We start from the raw sequence: 20,132 nt of genomic DNA on the forward strand, positions 1-20,132 counted from the left end.
GGGTCTGATCCTGCCCCAGACCTGCACGCCCACAGCTCTACTTTTAGATGAAGTCCCCTAAAGAACTGCAGTGGTGATCCAGATCCCAGAGCCACCACTTACAGGATCAGTCCCACTGAAACGCACACTCGGATACCACAGTTTTAACACTGCTCCTGCAGACAAGATTCTTCTAGGAACACATGAAGTGCTGCCAGACAAGATTCTTCTAGGAACACATGAAGTGCTGCCCCTGAGAGCGTGTCCAAAGTTCCGCGTGGGAGAGGGGCTCAAGCCCGAGTTCCCCGATTTGCAGACCCCGGCACCGCTCTGCAAGTCTTACACACATAATGCGTGTTTCATAAAACTGAAATCCAAAGCAGAAGCATCTGGGAGTAGGGCAGGAATTATCCTGGCCTCTGCTATGTCAATAGTTTAGCCACTGTTTGAAGACTCAGTGAAACTCTGCCCTCTATTTGTCAGTATTTTCCTGAGTGTGGTGCGTTTACATTTCCCACCGACCCAGAGTTGAGGGAACTCTTTGTAGAGTTGCGTAACAAAGCAAATGCTCAAATACAGGCTTTGAAGAGTTTGTTTATGCTCAGTTTTCTGGTGCTGGCGGTAGCTCCTCCATGCTAGGTGCCTGCACTTGTCCAAGCAGTGCTCCTGGGTGAGAGGCTGGCCATCCCTGGTGGTGGCTGTACCATCCCTGGTGGTGGCTGTACCATCCCTAAGTCACATAAATCAGGGACCATCTGCTGTTATTATTATATATCCAATTGTGATGAAGGCTTGCAAGCCTCCATCACCTCTCCTAGAAGAGTTCAGAGATCTCCGTTGCCCAGCTGAGATCTTAGGGGATGATCTAGCCCCTTATGAGGGCACCACAGATGCCTTTTCATTCTCCCTTTGGCTTTCTCCAAAGGGTTCCTCATCTTTGTCTTTGACGGAAAACTTTTTCCTGAAGGCTTGCGTTAAGCTGGAGGAAGAAGCCTTCCTAAACGTGGTAAGCCTCTTCCGAAAATTGCCCCCTGAGAAGAAGTAGAGAAGTGGGTCAAAGCAGCAGTTGGAAGCTGCCAAGGGAAGCGTTACCACGACCGATTTCTGTAGGTATATGGCATCCTCGCAGGTGGCGTTCTTCAGCCGCAGCACGTGGAGGTGGACTGTACGCAGAATGTGGTATGGGGTGAAGCTGACCAGGAAAGTGGCCGTCACGATGATGATCATCCAGACTGCCTTCCTGCGGTTTGCTTGATTCTTCTTCAAGGAATTTTTCAGTAAGGTCCTTATGATCATGGTGTAGCAGAGAGTTATGACAACAAAGGGAAAAATGAAGCCCACAAATAGTGCGATAAAATCCAGGACCACCACTAGATTTGTCTTCTCAGAGTCTTCGGGGGGTTCAAAGCACTTGGTCTTGTTGCCATGTTCGTATGTCCCGTTTTGCAGAAAAGGGGTACTTGTCAGGGTGACAAAAATCCAGATGCCGATGCAGACAAACTTAGCCTTCTTTTCCGTTACCAGATTGATGTGCTGGACTGGAAAGACGATGGCTATGCAACGGAAGAAGCTCATTGCTGTCATGAAAAAAATGCTGCAATACAGGTTGACATACAACGCGTACGAGCTGATCCTGCATAGGAAGTCACTGAAGAACCAGTTCCCATTGTGGACGTAGTAGATGACACGCAGGGGCAAGGTGCAGACACAGAGGAAGTCAGACACGGCAAGGTTCAGCATGTACACCTGGAAGGCTGTCTTCTGCCGGTATGTTTTTATGAGGACATACAGCACAACGCCATTGCCGACAAAGCCCATAATGCTGATCATGGAGTAGAGCGTGGAGTAGACTCTGTTTCGGAAATCATCGATGGAGTGATGGCACGACAGGTTATCAAACAGCGCTGTCATGTTGCCGAGCTGAGGCACTGATCCCACCTGGCGATGAGCGTGGTGAAAAGCACAGGTGAGTTGTGTAAAGCAGCACACAAAAATAAAACGTCAATATTAAGTAGGATGCCCATCATCTCTCTTGTAAAGAAGAGGGCAGCTAGGAGGGGATGTGGGTCCGTGCAGACCTGTGTTACTGTAACCACCACCTGCAGCCTGCTCTCTTAACCTGGTACCAACAACTAGCGATGTAAAGATGAGCCATCTTTTCATAAGCCCTCAGTGCTGGCAGCATCCTGCTCCTACTGAATCACTGAAGAAAAGCTCTAACTTCTCACAGGCTAAGGGAGCAACCCCTTAAAACGAGAGAGGGGAATAATGTGGGTGGCAATAGCACCAAGCAATTTAAATATAAAGACCAGATCTGGTCCCTAACGACCAGAATATTTAGACCAAGTAAAACCCCGATGACCAGAACCACAGGATACACATAGACACATAACAGCACTTCGATTAACAATGATGAAAGCAACAGCAGCGACAAAATCAGTCATGAGAACCCACACCACACATGTGTGCTCAAAATTGATGTTAAATGATACATTTTTTTATCCATAGTGTGGCAGCATTAGGGTTGAGTCCCTGTCTCCTCCAGGATTTACTGGGAATTCAGAACCATGCTGGGGTGCTCAAGGCTTCTGAGTTTCAGTTACGTTTCAGTTATTTGGGAGTTTATGCTTTTAAAACAATCTTTTTCTTATCTGTAAGGTACAAATTAGATTAAAGCTCAGCAGCTATCAGCGAGGTGGCACAGACAGCAGAGGAGGCAAAGCCTGACAGAAGAGGAGACGTTTGTTCCCCTTGAGCTGTTTATGAACACACAAGGGTGCAGGAGAAACCCACCACGTGACTGCGGAGGGGCTTGGGGCAGAAGAGGCAGCCAAGACTCAACACGGCTCTACAGGGCTCTGTCAAAAGCCACACATCACTCACAGTTCACCTTAGCTTGTGTAAATGGCGCTTATCTAGCGATGCTCATCACCCATAACCCGTTGATAAGAAGGAGGCAGCGCATTTGCAGCCACGTCCTCTCCTGGCACCACAAGTGCGACCTCTTGGTGGAGGCAGAACCCAGACCTCAGCTGCGGCGTGGACGAGCCTGAGCTCCTCGAACACACAACAGAAAGCCCAGAGTGGGTCTCGCTGAGCTTCTCTGGCTCCAGCTGCCCCTCCTCTGTGAGGACAAGCCAGGGACACCAAGCTGCTGCCTGGGGCAGGAGAGACTGAGCCCTGGGTCCCCTGCAAGAGGCCAGGAGATCGAGCTTCAGCCCACACCACTGGCACCCTTGCTTGCCTGAGGTCTTCACTTCAGGCTTGAGGTTCAAATTATGAAAACAGCAAACTCAATAATATCATAACATCTCCAAGATAGGGATAACAGTAAGCTTGATGTAACTTTGGTCTGGTTTTAACCAATTCCTTGGTAGCGCAGTGCTCTGAAAAAAGCTGTATGACCTTCATTCCTTGTTTGTATCTGCCTAGATAATCTGACGTGGGTGATGGAGCTCTTGCTACCGTTATCCTTACTACTGCGTTCATGCCTCGCATGGGGATCTGCAAGAGTGCACGGAGATCAGCAGCACAGTGATCTTATCAAAACTCACACAGATAAAATCGCTGTACTTGCAAGGCAGCTCTTTCTCATACGTTACAAACCCCCACAACCAAGAGGTTTGTGATTAAGAAGCTGGAGGCTTGCGCTCCTCTGTCTGCACCTCTGGGCAGATGTGAGCAGTAGAAAGGGGGAGTGGAAAATGGGACAAACTGGGCTGGGTGGCCAACCCAGAGAATAAAGAAAGCTGTTTGCCCGAAAAGTAGTGATAGGATGTAACACTCAGAGAAGGGAAGAGATGGCAGACGGAGAAATGCCCAGGAACACTGGGGGATCGGGGCAGCGCGGGCAGCACCCGCGTCTCCCAACGGCACCTTTGGAGTCAGGATTCTGAGTGCCTTTTGAGAGGGCACAAGTGATGTGTGCCTGCAGAAGGCACCGCTGCCTTCCTGCCGCTGCCATCACTCCTCCCTTCAGCCAGTTTAGCCATCCTGCCTATGGATAACCAGGACACACTGGTAAATACCTCCACCCGTTAGATAAACTTCCTTATTTAATTGCTCCGCTTGTTTGTGTGTACACAAACTTCTAGCTTCCTGCAGGGACTAAATTTCAGCCTTTCAGCTGCTGTTCTCAAAGACATCAGCAGATAATGAACAACCGCATGAAGTATTTGTCTATATTCCATATTTCTAAAACCAACTTCAAATGTCTTTCATCACCAAAAGGAAAACAATGATGTTTATAACATTGAAGCAGAAAGCTAATGTAAAGAGAGCTCCACGCTGGCAAAGGCATCTGTAAAGCACAAAACACATCTCCTAGCCGAGGCTTTAGAACAGCTTCACACTGTGAACTGCAGATAAGTATCACTTTTGCAACTTTTTATTTGTACAGCTGTAGTTCACTGAACCATTTATTTACGTGCTGGTGGCTCCAGCTCCTCGGGAATGTGCGTGAGGAGCAGTGAGAAAGCATCCCAGACAGCAAACCCCTGCACAGCTGCTCCTCTTCAAGCCTCCTACTGCCCAGCTGGGTTTGTAGCTGCTCACAAGTAGATTATGGCACAACTGATAACACAATTAAAAGCATACCACCAAAGAGGGGAGCGCCGCTCGCCTCAGGCCGGGCTGGAAAGCATCACTGCTCCTCGGGAAAGCTCCGGGCTCCGCTGCGGGCTGAGTGCGGTGTGAGGGGGGCACAGGAGCTGCCCCGGAGCGGCTCTTCGCCCACAGCAGCTCCCCGGGGGCGAGGTCGGACCTAGGAAAGGGAACAGGGGGTGATGAGGAACCCAGCTGGTGAGCGGGGAACGGAGCAGCTCTGGGGGACCCCGGGGATGGAGAGCCCGGGGGGCACCGGCACCTGCGGGGGGGGGCAGAACCCGGAGGGACCGGCACCGCCGCGGCTCTTGGGGAGCCGAACCCGACCCGTCCCATCCACACCCCTCAGCCCCATCTCTATCCTCGTCCCCTCCATCACCAACTCTCTCACCATCCCCATCCCCACCTCCACCCGCATCCCCATCCCCATCCCGATCTTCCTCTCCCCGTTCCCATTCCCATCTCCCTCTCCCTTTCCCTCTCCCCGTCCCCGTCCCCGTCCCCGTCCCCGTCCCCGTCCCCGCAGCACTCACGGCCGCCGCTCGCCCCCGCGGCCCCTCGGCCGCCCTTAAAGCCCTGCCCCGCCCCGGGGCGGAGACCGGTGTCCCCCGTTCCCCCCCCCCCCCCGGTTCCCCCGCGGGCTGCGGGGCTGCCGCTCCCCCCGGGGCGAGCCGTGTCCTCCGCCGCACCGCCGGGGGCTGCGCGGGTGCCGCGTCCAGCGCAGAGCCCCGAGAGCAGCGGCAGAGCCCCGCTGGGGCAGGGCACCCGCGGCTCAGAGTCATCGGAACACGGGATGGGGTCGGTTGGACCTCAAAGCCCATCCAGTCCCACCCCTGCCATGGGCAGGGACACCTCCCGCTGGATCAGGGGCTCCGAGCCCCATCCAACCTGGCCTGGAACCCCTCCAGGGATGGGGCAGCCACCACTGCTCTGGGCACCCTGGGCCAGGGCCTCCCCACCCTCAGCGTGAAGAATTTCTTCCTAATATCTGATCTAAATCTTCCCCCTTCCAATTTAAAGCCATTCCTCCTCATCACATCTCTCCATGCCCTGGTAAAATGCCCCTCCCCAGCTTCTTTTTGTACTGGAAGCTGCTCTGAGGTCTCCTGGACCCTTCTTTTCTGCTCAAACCAGGTCAGGACAGGTTGCTCAGTGCTTTATCCCACCCGGTCTTGAAGACTTTCAAGGATGGAGGTCCAAGAGCTTCCAAGACTGGGCAACGCACTGCATCACCCACCATCTCCTATGCTTTGAACCTGTACTGTAGTTTGTTTAAGTCATGGCACACATTTTGGTATTACTCCATTCTGCCATCCCTTCTGCTTTTTTTCTGGTACCTTTTTTTACTATTCCTTCTGCTTTTTGCTGCACAGGGGTTTTTTTGTTGGGTTTTTTTTTTTTCTCTGTTGTTCCTTCTTCTTTTCTTTACTACCCTTTACTCTCAGGAACAGGGAGATTTCTAGTTTCAAGGTCAGACTAAGGTTGATGTGGGATGGAGGAGGCTGCTGCTGCTCCAGATGAGCTGGCAGAAGAGTCAGAGACTTGGTGTGAGGAGGATTTTCTCACTAGACTCCTAAGAGAAGGTCAAACTGCGGCTGTGGTATAGTGGGGCCAAAAAGACACGCGGTATTTGATGGGAGCAGGACTGGGGTACTCACTGAATGTATCTGCACCAGGAGGAGCTCGATGAAACCTACTGTCCTTCAGGATGGGTGGCTGGAGAGTGGCCAACCCAACACCTCTACGCACTACAGGGGCTTCTACGCTCCAGGGAAAGGCTGGATCCGTGGCATGTAGACCTGGCACCTGAAGAGAGGACAAAGCAGACCTCCTCGGCTGCAGGGCTGTGGGTGACCCTTGGGAATGGCCAGCACTGCTTGGTGGGACAGGCCGTGACAGCTCTGCTCCCCTAGTTTGTGCAAGGGAAGATCTTCAGGCCACTGATGCTGACTCAAAGACAAAGGAGGGAAGCGCAATCAGCGTGGTGTCCCTCGCACACCTCATTGGGTCACCTCCTCACTCTTCTTCCCCTGCTTGGTTTGTTAGAGCCTTCCTGTACGTCCAACCTGAGCTAACGCAGCGCAGGGACGGACAATTCAAAGTCTCAAGAAGACGATACAGGGTAGGTTGGACAAGGAATTGGGAGGGGCCACTCAAAGGATGGAGGAGATGGCCACAAGAACGTGTGCATGCAAAGGCCAGGCATGGACAGAGGAGATACCCAGAGGAGGGCGAAGGAAGGGGAGTGCATTTCAGAGCACTCTAGAAAGCAGAGTGATGCGGCCACCAAGACGATGCTAATGGCTGGCACTTCCCCTGTGTCAGCAGATCTCTGCGTGCGGTGACTCTGTTGGAGGCATCAGCTCATCTGGCATTTCACCTATTACCTACACAAAATACCTTTTGCTTCTGGGAAAGAATTTTCCTCCCGCAAAGGTGATTGTTAATTAACTCCACAAATTTTAATGGCTGGGTAGACATCTGGAGGCTGGAGATTTGTTCTTTTAGGGCTTAATAAGAGCAATTTGATGCTTAGACTGTAAATCAGTCCAATTCCCTTTTCACAGGACAATGAGATAAGGCACAATTGAGGGTTAGGGGCTTGGGATATCTGTCCAGGACCATGCAAACCTCAAAAAAGCCCAATTGTGCTTTAGAGTTAAGCTGAGCTGCCTTAGCACTGCCTGGCCCTCCACTGCCTTCTCTCCCTGCGCTTGCAGACCCAGTCAGACACCAGACTCTGAGATGCTGAGCCCTTCATTAAATGTCATAGCAACCCTTTCAAATCCAATTTAATTCTTCCTTTTCTGCTACAGTTCCAAGCAACTTCCCTAAACATCAAAATAGTTTGCAGCCTGAATGACAAAGCTCCCCAGCTTTGGCAGCTGCTTCACAGTAGCTGTTTAAGAAGGAGGAATCAGACAGACAGCATTTCATGATAAAGCAAACATCCTTTCAATATGTTGCAGTTTCTTTCCTCTCTTGGGACTTCCTAAAATAAGCTGTTTCTCTTTGAATTTCATGTGAAAAGGGTGGTAATCGCAACTTCAGTTCAGACTTGCTCAGAGTTATTTGCCACAGGGTGAACTGGGTGACACCGGGGTGGAATGACTGGTGACAATGTCATCTGCCAGATCTACTTTGTAGAGAAAAGCCCGACCATGGTGATGCCTACGATGGGGGATGGAGACCTGAGCAGCTCTGCCTGCTCTGACCTCGGGCCAGCCCCAGCCTGGACCTGCGTAGCTGTGGTCCCTGTGCTCCACAGAAGGAGGACTCCTCATCCTGGACACATCCTTCCCTTGATGGCAATGAAATAAAGCACACAAAGAAAGGAAGTGAAAAAAACCTATGAATGGGGCACAGAAAGCTTTTAGCATGGGCTAACAAGTGGAGTGCACTGCCATGGTGGCCCTACATCTAGCAGGTACGGGGAGCATTCCGATTGCAGAGGGATGGGAAAGTCAAAGGGAAATGGAAGATTTGGAGGTGTTGCTCAAGCGTGAGAGGAGGAGTCTTTCTTATGCAACAGTTTCCACGCCTTGGTGCCCAACAGCCCACAGTCATTCTGAAACCAGTGGCTTTTGCTTCCGTTTGTGCCCTTTGTTTCCGAGTGGTGGCAGATCTGGAGTCAGCCCCCAGGTTGGCCGAGTCAGCGTGTGCGCAGGGCAGAAGACCACACAGAGAAATGGTGGGATCGGTGGCCAGAGGCAGATGGGTATATCTGCGTGCCTCCTCCTTCATCAAGCTCACAGATGCGAGGCCTTATTTGGAAAAGCAATTTCTACTTCTTGCCAAAGATATGCAATCCATTTTCTGCTCTGTTCTCACTTTAGGGCCCTCATGGAGCAGGACCTGTTTCTCCAGAGGACCGTCCCTTATTGCCACCTCAATTCCATAGGATTTGCTGCCATTTGTTCCTTGGACCCAGGACAGAGACCAGATGTCGCAGTTCCAGCTCTGACCCCATCGTCCACTTGTTTTTTAGGGACTGATGTTGACATGTGTGGTCTTTAACTGACAGCTATGAGAAGCTGCTCCACCCCAGCCATGGAAGACCCATGAAGCTCCCTGTTTCCCTCATATCTGTGGGAGAAGAATGGAGCTAGAGAACTTCCTGTGAAGAATATCTCAGCCCTCGTTGTGTCTCAGATCATAGACTTGTAGAACGGTTTGGGTTGGAAGGGACCTTAAAGATCATCCAGTTCTGTCCCCCTGCCAAGGGCAGGGACACCTCCCACTGGATCAGACTGCTCAAGGCCCATCACGAAGCTGTTGGTCATATCCTACTGCAAATACAACACTTTTAATTAGCTCCAGTGGAAACAAGGACTGAGGAAAGATGCAAAGCTGAGTGAGATGGTAGAACATCTTCAGCACTGCCTCTAGTTAGCGTTTTTTAGAGTAAAGCACTTAATCTCCTGACATGAATGAAATAAATCAATACCAGAAGTGACTGCAAGGATAGCATTCAGACAATCCTATCATTGTTAGCCTGAATGTTTGGAGAATTACGTTATTCTTTCACAGGTACAAGAAGACATCATCCAGGGAACAACACTTCTGCCGCAAAGAAAGGGTTCATGTGGTTTTCACTCAAAATGCAAACCAAAAGGTATGAGTTTGTGCTGCCTTTTCTGAGAAGTGGAGCAGTGTGTGGACGCACCACAGAAGTACTGGGAAGGGTACGGGGTGCTGGCACTGACGCAGCCTCCCCAGGGTGCTTCACGGTGTAGCTGAGTTCATCTCCACTCTACCCCAGGCTGATCCACGCTGCCTTCACACCTTGTTGAGGTCTTTAAGAGCAGTGAGTGCAGCATTTTCCTCTAGGGAAAACTTCTGAAGCAGGGCTTTTAGGGACCCTTTAACCTGCTCTGATCCTTTCACCCTGTGCAAAATGAAAGGATGCTCTCATCAGGCCAAAACTCCAGACAAGGACCTAGAGATGTGCTTTCACTGTGGTTCAGCTGATGGAGAAACTCAGCAAGCCATGAGAACCAGCAACTGGATGATTGTACAAGAACACTACATATGTGTCTGTAAAATACAAGATTTGAAGTTTTACCTTTCTGTAGGCATTACGGATTGGCTTTACCTGCTGTTGAACACCTCCAGATCTCGCTGTGCTCCACGGCAGGCAAGGATTCCCAGTGCAGGTCAGCGTCCTCAGTCCCTTGCATGGATAACCACTTTGGAAAAGAGAAAAGTTAAAGAAATTATGAAGACTTTTGGGCTGCTGGCATGAAAAGCTGGGTTCCCCTTTGAGGGGTTTTATGGTTCCAACATCTCAACCTGTAATAAAAAGAACAGCCACACTGCCAGGAGATGCTGTACTGATAGAGCCAATTGCTACTTCCCCTTCCTGTTGTGTACGTGTAAAGCGAGTGGTGCAGGAGATGGGCGAGCGATAGCTTGCTTTGCGCGCATCTCCCTTATTTCACAAGTCACAATGCAGACAAGAAACGAGAAACACTCACTGGTGCTTTGTGGATGGCATTTGTGTGCAAAAGTGACAGAACTTTCCCATTCCTGGGAGCTTTATCAGGAGCTGGAAAATTCTCCAAGTTATTGGCCCTTAGACTGGAATTGGGGGTGTGGGGGTGTCTCTGCAGGCCAGCAGTGACTTCAGGCTTCAGAATCTGCCTTGCTGGGAGTCAGAATCACGTAATAGTTTGGGATGGAAGGGACCTTAAAGATCATCCAGTTCCAACCCCTGCCACGGGCAGGGACACCTCCCACTGGATCAGAGTCCATCCAGGTAATCTGAACCAGCACTCGCTTTCAAGCTGGCAAAAGGTTGTGCTTCGATTTTCTGGCTTTGTTTCAGAATGTGACACAGGATTTATTGCTTTGTTTTAATACAAAAATTCTCCTGACACACACTTTTTAAAAATAGCCATCGGAGATTTTATATTTTTTTTCCCCTACAGTTCCCCTGCAACAGTAAAGTAGCTTTTTAATTCTCCAGAACTCATTTTAGAATAGCAGAGGATTCTCATTACATAAACTATTGGGGTCCTTTTTCTCTGGAAGAAAGCAAAGTAAACTCTGGAAAATTCATCAGTACACAAGAAAATATTTCTCATGGAGAAATTCTGTTTTAATCTTCTTTTGGAAAGTAACCCACAAAGCCAGAAATAGTTGTATGCAAGATAGCTTGCTCTTTTTGGAATGGAAATACAATAAACATCATGAAAACACGTGAATTTTTGGCATCAGAATTATTCTGAGGTTTGTACCACTTGGAAATTTTTCAAAATCTAAATGGAGAGGTGAATTGGTGCACATTGCTGAACCTCCACATTGATAACAGAGACACGTTCTGATTATATAGGCCCGTATTTATCCAGCACATCCATCAATCCACGCTGCTGTTATGTATTTGAGAGTGGCCAGATGATTATCTATGATGTAATGCAAGTCAAGTAAATTACCACGGAACATCAGAGATGGAGTTCATCTGCTCTTATTTGAACAAGATTGCTGTCTCCGCTGACCGCTTCCATCTCAACTGGCTTGTCCCCGAGGCTTTTCTTAAGGAAGACCCATCAGGATGGAACCCCTGCCCTTCACTAGTCTGCTCTTCTGGCTCTCAGAAGCTTTACACGCACTCCACCCAAGATGTTCCAGATTGCCAGGGATTGGAATATTTTGGGGCTAAAGGTGGGGCTCGTGGTGAGGAGCCAGGGCCCTATTGTGGCAGCGCGTGATGGTTTATGGTGTGTCACCTAAAGAACGGCTTCTGCCACAGAGATCTGCCCCGTGACCCTGCACTGGCCACGGGTCCAGCGTAAGCGGTCGCTCCTGTTTCATTTGACACTTCTCTTTTTAATTTGCACTGGCCACAGCACTTTATGTGGCAGACTTGGATGAATACCTATATCCTGAATATCTACATCCACAGTGTCTGCCCTCTGATCTCAGCTTCTGACTCTGACCTACTTCAGTGGGCTGTGTTCACATCCCAGACTAAGACAAGAGGCTGTTACAGCTACTGGTGTCCACCTCCAACAGTTCTGTATTTCTGCTTCCAGAACAGACCCTGGACAATATCACCGGGCAGTTCTACGGAATAGGGGAAGTTTGGACTCTGATAATTGCATCTTCTTATTTCCCAAGTGTCACTGGTGGAAACGACCTCAAAACAATTCATGTTCTTGGCCAGGGAGACAAGTTGCTCCTGCGCTTGTTCAGTTGTTATCCACTATTCAAGACGTCCCATGCCTCTGTTCCATGCTTTCCACATGGATTTATTTAAACACAGTCTCAGACCCCTAACGACGTGCCTGCTCCAGGCCAGCCAGGGTCTTCTGATCAGATCCAAAAGCACCTTCCTCCCACTGGGCATCAAGCTCTTCAATTCTCTAACCTGCTGCTCTCTGCAGCTCTTATCTGATGTGCTGAGAATTGGGTGCATTCTTTAGAAACAAACCAACCCAGTCCCCCTCCCTGGAGAGGGATGCAACTGTTTTTTCTGCCATAATTCAACTATTTTGTGCATTGATGCTGCCTACAGGATGAAAAGTTGATTTTTGCTTCTACCGAGTGAACCAAATACGTCAGGTATATAGATGTAGCTCTAAGAAAGTCTCTAAAACAGGAGAAAAAAGGACTATAGAGGATGGCACTTTCCCTTATGCTCCTCCTTGCTGAGCTCCCTGTGTAACTGCCTGGGACTCCCAGCAGAGAGCATCACCTCTTGGTCCTGAGCACGGTAATAGTGACAGGCTGCTAATGCTCCGCGGGTGCTCAGCGAGCACTGCGAGGCACAGGTACATGATACCAGATTCCACACAAACCACCTACACGGACAGGCAACGCAGGAGACCTTTCCATTGTCTGCAATGGTAGATACTGCTGCTCCAGTGATGGAATGAGGAGCGTCCTTCTTCCAACCGAGTGTGAGCTCTGTTTCATACACACGCTCAAATTGTCCTCTGCAGAGCACACGCAGAAGATGCTGCAAATATGCTTTAGAATAGAAAAGTTCAGTTGGAAGGGACCCACAACGATCACCCAGCCCAGCAGAAACCACAAGGACTCTCCTTGGCTTGGTTAGATTGGAGTGAAGACCCTCGGCTCAGCCCCTCGTAGGCAGCGCGTGCCCAGCCTCTCTGCCTGGGAGGTGAAATAGCTACAAACCACATGAGACTTTGCCAGTGTAACCCACATATCGGGATATTTTCACTACTCACTACATTCACACTAATCACAGACTGTTGTAGTTTCACAACTAACAATTTCTTCTCACACCTGTGGTGCTGTATCTTTCCAAAGCCTTTTTTCCTCCCCTCTTTATCGTGTTATGAGATCCTCAATATTTTGAAATGCACATTAAACATTTGCACTTTGATATTCTTTTCCTCTGGTGGAAAGAATTAATGATGCTTTTAAGCCCATTTAAGCCAATTACATGTTTTTTCAGTTGGGCTCCTTGGGGGAAACAAACAAACAAACAAACTCCTTTCTCAGGCTGATAATAGATGGAGAATAAAGGACAGGCAAGAAACAACTCCTGGTGATTAGGAAGTAAAAAGTGCACTGGAAGCTGCCTAAATAACAGCCACAGACAGCAGTAAAATTAATGATGAGTTTTAACCGCTGATCAAAACAGGCACTCTGCAGTCAGAGCTGATTTATTGCCCTTGATGTGTTTTACTGTATTTCATGCAGGAAACAAGTCATCTTTACTACTGTGCCTACCAAACCCACGTTTTGCAGGATGAAGTACTTCCAGTTCCTCCCAATTTGTGGATAGGACTGGGGAGGGCACCAGGGTTGCTCCGCACCAGCTCGAAGACTGGGACTAAACCCCAGGTCCGGCTCAGCCCCAGCCCAGCGCACACCCAGGGCCGCGCTGGAGGCAGTTTTACTGGGGTGGTTCCGTTTCCCAGCACCGCATCAGACCTTGCGCAGCTCCAGATTCATTTCTCCTCTAGTTTACAAGGCAAAAATGTTTTGGCAGGCACAGGCTGGGAATATTAAAAAGTAATAAAAGAGTTTCTTGGAAAAGTTGCTCTGCTGGTTCTCAGGCAAACGTTAACTTTTCAAGTCCAAGCAAAAATCATGGGATTCGCTTTTCTCTTGCTGGTACTCCTGCTTCCCACAGAGAAAAAAGGAGCAGCCCTGGGAAAAGGGTGTTCTCCCTTAAAACCTCAGCATCCAAACGTTACCCATCGGCTTCAGCACAAACACATTCTGCACGTTTGCATATGCTGCTTCAGTTCCTGCAAACAAATCTGCTTGGGACCCCTCTCTGTCACGGAGCTATTCCAAGGTTTACTGTCAAATAGCCTTTTTATTTAAACTGAGTACTATTATTTCCAGTTCTAACCTGAAGTATCGCTTCAATAATCATTCTCTCTTCCTGGCGTTAACCTGACTGTTGGGTGTTCCCTTTCCCCCCCTCTTGCCTGGGCATTTCTAAACCACATCACAAACCTCTGGCTGGTAGATTCGGTGAACTGTATTAAAATTTTGGGTTTGATTTCGGACGTTTTCAGCTATTTAACTGCTTTTAAGACTTTAAGCCATTGTTCTTCCTCTTTCAGACAGTGTCTCAGGCTCTTTCTCCTTTCCTGCTCCCAGATGATGTCCCTCCCATCTGCTGACATGCATTGCCCAACATGCTTACAGTGAAGGACCAATGCTTTCCTGTCTACCAGCGTGCTCTTCTGCTCCAGTTCACACCACGCAGGCCACCTCCTGCCCACAGTGGTCCAATTTACAGCTCGCAGGCATCCATTTCTGTAACTGCTGCTCTCGCCTACCCAAGCGACCACAGCATCTGATCAGCTCCCAGCCCAAGACACGCTCACCTGCAAGATCTCCCTGGGTGAAGAGGACAACCATCAGCAGTAAGTGACCTTCCAGCTCTGGAGATGCAGCCCAAAAGTCATTCAATATAATTCCCATTTGTCTTCCTCTTTTGCAGCCGGATGCGTTGAGTCAATACAACAATCAAATCAGAACAACTTTGAATTAAAAGGAATGCCAAGAGAAGGGTGTAAGATGGGACTCCCTGTATGAAGCATGAAACAGCAACTGCACCAACTGATTAATCTTTTTCAGAATTAGATCTTAATTCTCTTTATTACCAAAGCTTCTGAGTTCCAACTGGGTAAATCAGGGGTATTTCTTGCCAGTGAAAATTTTTATCCTAAAACAATAAAATCACGCACAAGATCATCCCCTTTGTGATCACTGATAATCAAAAGAGTGATTAAAATGCGGTGGTAGTCTGTGTGGTGGTGGAGGCTGGGAGCAACCCACGGCACAGGCTGTAGTCCTTGGTCAGTCACTTCTAAGAAAAGCCACAGCGTTGGGCTCAGACTGAGGGTGCCAGACACGAACACGCCGCAATCCGATTCCTTAGAGTTGACCTCAAATTCAGCACAGCAGCAATTAAAGTCCTGGCTCTATGGCAATATTGACTCCGAGTCAAAACTCAACAGTGTTTAAAATATGAAGATATGTCTGCTTCCAACTGATGAAAAACAACTCTGGAAGAGAAAAATTCCCCTACCAGAGGTGACAAATAACATGCCCCGTCCAGCAGATACCACCAGAGATGTTGCAAAAACTGAGATGTGCTCATGTTGCAAGAAATGCCTTTTTAGGCTCTTCCAGTAAACTTCCAAGTTCCAAGAAGCACCTTCTATGAGCTCCCTGGAGTATTTTTACGAGGCTTTGGGTTCAAATTCGCAACACTCCAAGTATGTGTGGATTTAAAGCACACGGCACAATTTTATCCGTTTACTGTGGCTGTTTATGCATCAAAAATCATGTTGGCTTCGCAACGTCAGGCTCAGTAGCTACTTCTGACCCTAGACTGGCACAAAACCCCACAGCGAATGCCAGTGTCTTCTCAGGAGAGCTGCCTGCCCATGTCTGCAAGATTTATGGCTGATGCTTGCTCTCTGAATATCATTAAACATCACGAAAACTGGCCTTTTTTGGTCATTGGAATACTGAAATAAACCAGCTATGCTTGTGCTTAACTAACGGGCTGAGATTAATAAAGAGGAGTTGATGTTAAAAGGCCATTGTCCTTAGTCTGGGTGGCCACGATCTGCCTGGTAGCCTTCATATCTGTTCTTCCAGGGCCTTTCCTGATGTGTACCATAATGTTTTATGCTCATGCAAGTCAGGTAGGGTTACAGCATACCATGTGCTTTGTACCTGCCTGTCCACAATGAACGGCAACAGACCCAAGCAACCCACTCGGAGACAGCGGCTTCTGCAGAAAGCAGAGCATTTTATGCCCACCCAGTGCTAAACTTAACAACTAATTTCTGTGTTGTCTTGTGATTAATCTACCCATACCCAAGTTCCTCAGTTACCTTCAAAAAAATCAGATTCCAGCTTCTCATTCCTGCCTGTTCTGTATTAGAACAGGAATTTAGCAGTATCAAGCTGGTGTTTTCCAAACTGAGACTTCCGCAGTAACCACAAGCCCTTCGTTCAGCTGAATTCTGGGTCTGCTCCATTGTTTATTTAGTTTTACTTGCAGGCATTATTATTTCTATGTTGTGTTTTCCTCCTAATTTTTCCCACAATGCTTTCTTCCGAGGCACAGCAGGGCTCCGTAGAACAGGACCATCATTACGTAGCCTTTATTTTTGTTTCACAGACAGGGATTTTAGAAGCAGTAGCTGTTCTAGCGAGCCCGAGGGCCACGGGCAGCGCAGACGCCAGCAGGAGGTCCTGCCACATCTCCCCTGCCCAGGGCCGGCTCGCAGCGTCTCTGCATCGACTGCTGCCAGGAACAGCAGGCAGGTCCCAGGTCCTATTTCACACATCCCAGTGCTCTCTTCCAAAGAGAGGAAAAAGCAAATCCTAATCAAACAAAAGAATGCTGGGAATCCCTTCGCCTTCTCTGTGCGCGTCACGGTGATGGACATCGGCATTAGTGCCACCACCTGCGCACGCTGGGCTGGGTTTGTGGGGAGGCAGGGAACACAACATCTGCAGTTTCAGCTGGCAGTGAAAGTCATTTTCTTCTGAAAACCACTGGTGTGGCCTTAAAAAACCCTGAACCTCTGGCAATTCTCCCCTTTAACAGATATGTTACTCCTCCTACCCAAGACTCTCTCCAGAACTTTATCTTATCAGCTTTAACAGACTTATGATCTGCCCAGTGACAAGCCCTAGAAACCCCAATATCAGCTTCCTCTGATCTGAAGACCAGAATTTCTTAGAGCAGCTACCAACATTTTCCCCTCTACTGCTCTGGATCACAAAAGCTACAGCTTGTACAAAGCTCTCTTCAACTTCCACTGGCATCAACACACCCTCTGGTCTACTTTATTCAAGCAATTTGTCCAAAGCCCTGTCTTTGCCATTAAAAAACTTCTATGGTGTTTGCAGCGAATTGAGGATTTTCACGAGAATGAAACCATCAAATCCCTCCTGCGACCTTTCACTCAAAAAATAAAGGGGAACCTCAGGAGATGAGCTGGGTTGTTCTGGCCCTTGCTCATTCCCAACCTTTACATGCCCAGCAGCATCTGCTGCCGGCAGGGCTGGCCGGGGCCCCGTAACCACTGGATGGACCTACCTGTAACCACTCTGCCCAGCCAGGCCATGGTACCAAGCTGAAATGGACCCTCCAGAAAGGCTGTACTTTAAGAATAATTCTTTATCAAACAGAAATAAAACATTTTACATTTACCTTCCTGGTAGCTGTACAAAATAGGAGGGTTCAGTGGGCAAAGCATCAAGGATAAGAGCTGGCGAGCTACTTGGCAGGACCCAGCTTGAGGCTGAAGCTCACCAAAGCACTTTTACAGTACTGAAGCCAACTCTCTCTCAACTGCAATTTCATTCATGTTCATCACAAACTTCTGAAAACTGAACCAGCACTGTAGCCGCACACAAAAGGGGAGCGGGAGAGATATGACAGCTGAAAGAGAGGATAAGAAAAACCAAAGCGCTATTTCTGTTTAATAAGTGTTGATGCTGTCTCCGAACTTTTTTCCCAGAGCTACAGCATTGGTATCACAGACAACAAAAAGCAAAAGAACAGTAACAGCTCATACAAGAGCTTACAATGCTGCGTATGAGCTGCAGCAGGAGAGAGACAGTGAAGCAAGAGGCAATAATGCACCATAGAGAAGGCAAACCTTTGAGGAACCAGAAGAGAAAAGTGCTAACTGTCTCACCTCTAACTCCTTGCTCGTGCCCTCATAAGCCTGCGCTTACAGGAAAAGGGGTGATCTTCACCGCAACAGCGAGAGAACGTGTCTGCAGTCACGTTAGTGGTGTGGCACTCAGCACTAAATAGGTGAGACCAGGTGGATCACGTTATTTCAAGAACAAGCATCAGGAAAGGGGAATCACTTGTGCTGAAATCCTGCCTGGGTGATCAGGGGGCTGTAGAGAACCTCGTTCATCAGCTGAGCACTCATGGAGTGAAGGCATGCGGGTCCGCTGAAGAAGGGATACAGGCAAGGAGGCTTTCCATGGAGACCAGAGCCGAGGGCATGCTGGAGACTCTGCTCGTCAGTAGCGTATTTTGGCCAGGACTAATTAAGATATGAACGACTCTGTCTTTCCCCTTTCCTGAATCCCAGCTGCCATGGTCAAACCCACTTCCCCCTCTTTCAAGCTGACTTTCTCAACCTCAGCTGTGCAATTACCAACAATCCCTCCCCGTTCTGCTCTGCAGGGGCAGCCCTGCACGCCTCTTCTTGGTCAAAGGAACACAGAAACCTCTGATTGGAGCTGTTGTGCCACGTTCGGGGGCTGTGTTCGATGTGAAAACCCGAGATATTTGGTCTCGCTTGGAAAGGAAAGCACAGTGAGAGCTGGGCACAAGGCAGCCCCCTCCATCCCCTGGCTTTTCCCCAGCCAGCTGCAGGATTTACTCCCTCAGGACAACTCGCAGGTGGCTGGGTTCAACCTGCCTTTGCTCTGTTCCATTATTGGCTGTCAAAAATGTTAAATGGGAACACAAAGAAATCTTGGCAACAAGGGACAATGGCCAGATTTTCAATGTTTAAGCAATTTAAGCATTAAATAGGCCTAAATGACTCCCTCGGGACAGCTATGTTTCCAAATTGGTTTCCTAGAGTTGCCAGCGAGGTTGTTCAGAGCGTCTGAAGTTTGACAATGGTGCAATTAGGTTGCTCTCTTAGTTAACGGTTTTTCTATGTAAGTTATTTTTGTCCGTGTGGTCGCACTAGGAAACAATTCACTAATGCCTGTCATCTGTCAAATAAAATACACTCACTAATTAGGGAATTACACGGGTTAGTGCAGAATTTGTTTCCTTCTTTCATTCTTTTAGGCAATAATTACACTCTAACCAGCTCCTAAGATCTGCTGTTGAAGAAATAACAGGGTTTTGTTCATGTCAACCAGCGTTCCCCCACGCCAGCTGAAGAAAACCACCGTTAATCTTCAGCACAGAGGAGCAGGTTTCTGGCAAACACGGAAGGCAGCACCAGTAATTCATCTTGTGCTGTTTTCAGCTCCCCTCGGCAGCAGACGGGTTGCTTGGTGTGATGATGGCACGTACAATGGTCCGTACGGAGACGGATCGTGGCATTGGCTCTGTTGCTGCTGGTGGGTCGGGGGGTTCAGCTGAGCTGCTGAGAGAGCTGCCGGAGAACACTGCTCGGCACAGGCTTCACCTGCCCGAATCCCACCTGCTCCAGCCATGCCTCCCCCTGTGAGCCGAACTCTTACAACCCCAGTACTCCTTTAGGCTTTTCTGAGGACTCTGCATTTACCTCCCACCAGTGCAAGAAGCTTTTGCTCTGCTTTGATTTGCCACAAAGCTGCTGGAGAACACCCTTACGCCAGGTAAACATGAATTTGGTGAGACATGGGACAACGTTACTTCTGCTTGTACGTGGCCTACAAGCCCCGGTCTGGTCTGGTCCCCCATTCTGGAAATGGCACTGGTGTCACCCAGCCCAAATTAAAACCCAACAAGACCCAGGCAAAGCTGTTTCCTGGTGCTGTTAGGAAACGGGAATCTCATTCTACCTCAACCATCTACAACCTGTCCAGACCTCAAGTGCTGTTTTCAGTTCACGACTAAATTTTCTGTTCCAGGGGTTTTTCAGTCTTAATGATAATTTTCTATTCCAGTTTCCAAGCCTGAACAAAACTGTTCCCTTAAAAATAAACAAACAAAGGAAACCAACCCCCAGACATCGGGAAAAAAATCCCCATAAAACCCCAAAGAAAAGCTCAACCTCAGACCAAGATAGCTTTGCAAAACAACTAAGGAAAAGCTGGAAAACACATTTGCAAATATTATCTTCTAATGTAGCCCCAGTCATTGGAAAACAATTTCCTTGATGCATCCTCTGTTTTCCCTCAGGAGAACACAGAAATTAGACTCCTGCTCAGGGGTAGCATCTCAAGTGTTTCGGGAGAAATGATTCTCAAAGAAAGTCTGGAGGAGCAGCTTGTGTGTATCCTCCAGGGTCTCAAGACAGCAAAGAAAACCCTTTTCTGGGAAATCTGTGTTGAGGCCACTCCAGAACAGTAGAGGCAAGCACACGTCTACATGACTGCGTTGCTGCTGCCTCCCTGGA

The 20,132-nt window shown here is 48.7% G+C and overlaps 1 protein-coding gene across 6 annotated transcripts in view; it reads right to left on the reverse strand.

The window, feature by feature from the left end:
- Positions 1-200: 200 nt before the first annotated feature.
- Positions 201-20,132, reverse strand: part of CYSLTR1 (cysteinyl leukotriene receptor 1) — a 95,379-nt gene continuing 75,447 nt past the window's right edge. Inside the window, exons 1-4 of one of the 6 annotated variants that reach the window (XM_054075500.1) lie at positions 17,745-17,889; positions 9,647-9,770; positions 4,576-4,741; positions 201-1,917 (exon numbers count right to left, since the gene is read on the reverse strand). In XM_054075500.1, the coding sequence (XP_053931475.1) occupies positions 853-1,917; positions 4,576-4,741; positions 9,647-9,660 (1,245 nt within the window). In that variant the 5' untranslated portion in view covers positions 9,661-9,770; positions 17,745-17,889 and the 3' untranslated portion in view covers positions 201-852. Of the gene's footprint in view, positions 1,918-4,575; positions 4,742-5,114; positions 5,181-6,239; positions 7,278-9,646; positions 12,264-17,744; positions 17,890-20,132 lie in introns of those variants that run through there. The other 5 variants (XM_054075503.1, XM_054075501.1, XM_054075499.1 and 2 more) reach the window with 5 other exon arrangements.

The sequence above is a fragment of the Cuculus canorus genome, chromosome 10 (assembly GCF_017976375.1).
Source record: "Cuculus canorus isolate bCucCan1 chromosome 10, bCucCan1.pri, whole genome shotgun sequence".
Taxonomy (NCBI): Eukaryota; Metazoa; Chordata; class Aves; order Cuculiformes; family Cuculidae; genus Cuculus; species Cuculus canorus.